The sequence below is a fragment of the Triticum aestivum genome, chromosome 6D, assembly GCF_018294505.1.
Source record: "Triticum aestivum cultivar Chinese Spring chromosome 6D, IWGSC CS RefSeq v2.1, whole genome shotgun sequence".
NCBI classification, from domain to species: Eukaryota; Viridiplantae; Streptophyta; class Magnoliopsida; order Poales; family Poaceae; genus Triticum; species Triticum aestivum.
In genome coordinates, this window is record NC_057811.1 from 63,975,655 (window position 1) to 63,980,799 (window position 5,145).

Below are 5,145 nucleotides of genomic sequence, written 5' to 3' on the forward strand. Positions count from 1 at the left end.
ACATGCTCCTGGTTCGGTTTTTTTTGTCCGGTTTTTTCATGAAAAAATAGTTCATGAAAACCTATCAACATGGGATCTAATTTTGAATATCATGACGCGACGAATCCAACGGTGAAAACAGTTTGAGAGTTGGCCGCACAGTTTAAGAGATAAAACGTTTTGAATAAACAAATCTATGAAAAAGAAAAAAAATCTCATATTGCGACAAATGGCGCACATGCAGTGTGTCATTTGCCGCAACCTGAAGAGGTGGGAGTGACCTTTGCAAAGAGTGCAGCTTAATTAATGATTTCGCGACTCGTCTAAAAATCAGCAAGACACACATCTTAAGTTTACCCCAATTATCCCTGAATGTATGCTTGGTGAGGAACTTTGTCCGAATATATGATGTGCCCAACAAACGCCCACAAGCTGACCTTTGCCTGATAGACTAAGTTCACTCTTCACCAGAATTCATCTGTTACACAACGGCTTAAAATTCATCTACCCGTCGAGCAAGAGGTCGTTTAGACCCAAAGATTCCTGACAATATTGTTTCAGGTACTTTTAAGACCATCAAGGCAGGTCTGCCGATCAGAATTGACGAGGGCACGCTCAGTTTGGTCATCATCTCAAACAATTACTACAAGGACGAAGAAAAGACCAAATGGATCAGAAGTGGACGGGCATGTAACCCAGTGGTTGCAGCTAACTTAGTAGTACCCAGGTCTTGGGTTTGACTCTAGTGGGAGCAGATTTAAACAAATCTACTATATCTAAATAGTTAGCCCCCACTACTAGGAATTCTCTAGCTTCTCCTTGAGCCACATCACCCAAATTAATTTAGCCGTTGAATATACTAGATTAGTCTACGACAGCAATTGGATCTACACTTGGGAACACCATTTTTAGTATCACTTTCCTCTTTATATACGAATTGGATTGTTGATCTCCGTTGGAGTGGGTTTCTGTACTGTAGCTTCTACAATCTCAAGTCTTAACCCGTCAAGGTGCGAAAGTAAGTTCCCCCTTATCTATCAAACATGTTATAGAATCTCCATCTTTCTTATATATCTTGCATGCCATATTTATTGATGATAAAATTATTTTCCCATGTTTACTAAATAATCTGACGCGGTCATTGGATCCAAAACCTCACTATTTCCTTCTGTATCAAGCATATGAAGCTTTAAGTTACATGAAAGAACTATTACTACCATCAGGCCTATTTGCCCATTCAATTATTTTCATGCATATTGTGCATGCATATGCCAACAGTTGCAATGTGCATTTTAATTCTTCCTTTCTCATACCAGCATAACACAAGCAATCCCGCGGCAACGGGCGGGGTATCTACTAGTAGTAAAAAAAAGGCCTTGAAGAGCTCGGAGGCTACGGATGGTGACATGCCCCTCTAGGGTCACCCTAGTCTACAACTCAGAATGCCCACCTACAATGTGGAGTGCATCACCATCTTGGGAACAAGACGAGGACTCCTCACCGTATTATGCTAGGAATTGTATGTGTATGGCATATCAACCAACCCTGATTAGCTACCAAATGTAGCATAGGAAAACTCCTCGATTGACTCGGGACTTGTAACCTTGCCTCATCCACCTATATTAGACCCAGCAGGGAACCCACCGATAGCCCCCTTATTCTAGCAAGAGATCTAAGGTGTCAACCCCTATATGATCTTGTGATCGAATCGCTTGTAAATACAAACCCTAGCACTCACACGAGGATAGATTATTATCAAAGACAAGTAGAAAGTAGGGTATTACCTCGACCCAAGGACTCGAACCTAGGTAAATCTCTCTTTGTGTGCACCATTTGGTTCTCTGATGTGCATGTTATCCTCGTATGGGTATTGTTGAGGAAATGCCACGACACTCATTTCTCACATGTACTCTTGGAGTCAAGGACTTGCTATTCGACGGGCAACGGGAAAATGCAAATTGTAAAGATTCAATGTTTCAAAAAAAACATTGATAAGAACCATCCCAAGATTGTATAAACTAAATTAACTAATATTAAAGTTTTCTTATATGTGGTATGAGATGTTAGAGTTTTAAGTAAACACGGGTTTACAATCTGCTTGGGTTTACAATATGCTTGTGCTAGGAACAACAAACAATGAATGTTGTACCTGAAGAAGACGGCAAAGGTTACAATTGATCATATGGTAAAGAAATTTAGAAACGAGATTGAAGAACACTCATTTAGCATATTCACTTCACAACCATCTAAAATTAGCGACTCCGATAAAATGATTGTCACCATCTCTCATTTCTATTAGTTACTGCATAGTGTATTTGAATGATGAAACATTGATCAATTAATAATGTGTAAGTCTCATGGGGTGAAACTAAAGCAACAAAACATTAACCACAATTGTGCGAGTGTGCACGCATTCCAAAAGGGGTCATTTTCATCAAGAAATTATACACATCTATATCGTTTCATCTACTTAGGTACCTACGCATGCTCTTGATGTCAAGTATCTTCTCGTGCTTGTCAAGATCTGCATCGTCAACGTCATCACCATCACCATCATCGCCAAGATTGTAGTGATAAGCCTCATAGTCATCGTCGTCGTATTTTGAATAGGGCACATGAACACAACAATCACATAGAGTAGGCTTGAAGCGGTAATACGCATAATGAGTGTCATTGTAATAGTCACTCCAGTACTCGTGCTCATCGAAGGTTATCCGGGAAAACCTCGCTCGTAGGTTGTAATCCATAGGAGAGCCACAATCTCTCATGTTTAGGTACTTTAGATCATGGCAGTTGTTGAGGATGGCTGTTAGCCCTTCTTTGTCAAGGATAAAACCGACAAGATGCAAGGAACGTAACTTGTGCATCCTGGCAACCGCAAATGCTACCTCGTTACCATTTTCGTAGTACCTTCCTGTGACAAGTCTGAAGTGCTTCACTAGTGGGCAGGCTCTAGCAGCAATTTCAACCAGCTTCAATGTATACGTTTTTGAAAGTAGCGTAATTTCGAGCTCCTCAAGAAGAGGCAACATCTTGATTGCCTTTGCAAATCCTTTGTCAGAGATAAGGGTCACAACGAGATGAAGGCTTTTCAACGAGTGGGCCCTGCAAGTTTGCATTAGATATGACTATTATTATTTGTGACAAGTACGTAAGTATGATATTCTCAACTCTCAAGTATGCATAAGCAACCTTCTGCCCTTCGAAATAAATTTGGCATTCAAATATATACAGAAACGACCTTTCCTCCTTTAAAAGAATAATGTAATAAAAAGATCTCAAGAAACAATGGCAATTGGAGGGGGCAAGAGAAGAACACTCCCTTTTCTCTTCCATTTATGCGAATTGAAGTCCCAGCTTTAGGCCAAGAGAGAAGAACGCTGAGCATGTCATACTTTTGAAACACACAACGTGTACAAATAAACCACGAGTGGGGTGCATGGAATGACTAATCGAACAAGGGAAACCTAAGAGCGCGAAAGGGATCGGAGATAGGGGAAGGAAATTAAATCTCGTACCGCTCGGCGAGAAAGAGGAGGGTGTCGTCGTCGACGTGCTCGCACACGAGGGCCTCGCACTGCCCCGCGCTGAGCCGCAGGGCCTTCCGCACCATGGACCTCGTCTCCAGGTTGAACATGGGTGGGTAGGACCCCGGAGCGTACCACAGGCCGCCGCTCAGGTCGATGCGGCGCCACAGCTCCGGCTCCTCCCGGGCGACGCGCCGCCAGGAGCGGCACACGCCCGTCACGCCGCCGAGCAGGAGCTCGGCCTGGTCCAGCCTGCGGAAGATGCGCGAGATCAGGTCCGGGTGCAGCTCCGCCCAGTCCCTCTCCGGCAGCGGCACGGGCGTGTACTTGAACACCGTGACGTGGAACGTCCGTGCTCTTCTCTTGGAATATCGACGGCTTCGTGGTGCCGCCGCCGGCGGTGGCGACGGCATCGAGATGCGGAATTGTGGTGGGCGTTAACGACGAGCGAGCATGTCGCTGACCGAGCTGGCACTCTCTCCGATCGATCGATGTGGTTTTATAGTGTGCGAGCGGCAGGTCGGTTCCTCTTTTCTTGGGCTGTGTTAGGTCGGTTCCTGGTTAGCATCAATTTTCTCACAGCCCGTTTGTGATGGGCCAGGCTTACATGTTGAGCCTCCTATACTGTACTAACGGGCTGATGTATGCCAATATTTTACCTTCCTCTCTCTAAGAAGAGAGAAAAATATATATGATATGACCTATGCACCCTTCCTCAAAAAAAACCTATGCACCTAATAAAAGAAAAAACAGGACATTTAATTATCCAATCATCAGTTATGAAAAAGAGAGAGGAAAACTCTAGCTGCCTCAGCTGGTTCTCCTAGTGTTTGGCCAATTTTCTAGCATTAGGAGGTGGGAGAACTCTACTAATACTAGATGATGCCCCACATGTTGCTACGGGGATATTTTGCAACATTTCAATGAGATTTTGGTTATATGGAACATGAACATTTGAAATAATAGCTTTTGAAAGTATATAAGAATTAACTGTAAGTAGCATAATGCTCCCTCCGTTCCTAAATATAAGACCTTTTAGCGATTCCATTATGGACTGCATACGGATGTATATAGACATACTTTAGAGTATAGATTCACTCATTTTGCTTCGTATTTAGTGTATAATGGAATCTCTAAAAAGTTTTATATTTAGGAACAAAGGGAGTAGAATGGAATTTTACATGCATGCATGTTTGCATGTCAAAGTAGATTTTTAATATGCATAGTTGCATCTTGAGGTGGGCCTTTCCTATGCATGTTGAATGATAAGGTGTCATACTTGCAAGTTGATATAAATATGTTAGTGGGGGCTAGCTATTTAGATATAGAAGATTAGATTATGACACAAATTACAGTTATAAGTACTTTTGAGTACTAATTTATTGACCCTTTTATGACATGTATATTACATACTACTACCTCCATCCAGATTTATTAGGCCCCCTCTTATTTTGCGTTAATGTTTGACCATAAATTTAACAAATAAAACATAAACTATATGTTTCTAAAAAATGGACAGCGATAACTTTTATCTCACCCAGTTTTATGCCAATTGGTTTAGGTGGGAAAGAAAAAAGAACTACAGTACTTAAAAGGGGACTAACCCCGGTCTAATGAGTAGCTACTAAACCCAATAACC

At 42.1% G+C, this 5,145-nt stretch overlaps 1 protein-coding gene across 1 annotated transcript; it reads right to left on the reverse strand.

Moving 5' to 3' along the window:
- Positions 1-2,291: 2,291 nt before the first annotated feature.
- Positions 2,292-3,973, reverse strand: LOC123141081 (F-box protein SKIP19). Its single transcript, XM_044560315.1, has 2 exons — positions 3,498-3,973; positions 2,292-3,084 (listed from the first exon to the last, which is right to left on the reverse strand). Exons 1-2 carry the CDS (start codon positions 3,917-3,919, stop codon positions 2,442-2,444), a joined length of 1,065 nt encoding a protein of 354 aa, XP_044416250.1. The 5' UTR covers positions 3,920-3,973; the 3' UTR covers positions 2,292-2,441.
- Positions 3,974-5,145: the final 1,172 nt, after the last annotated feature.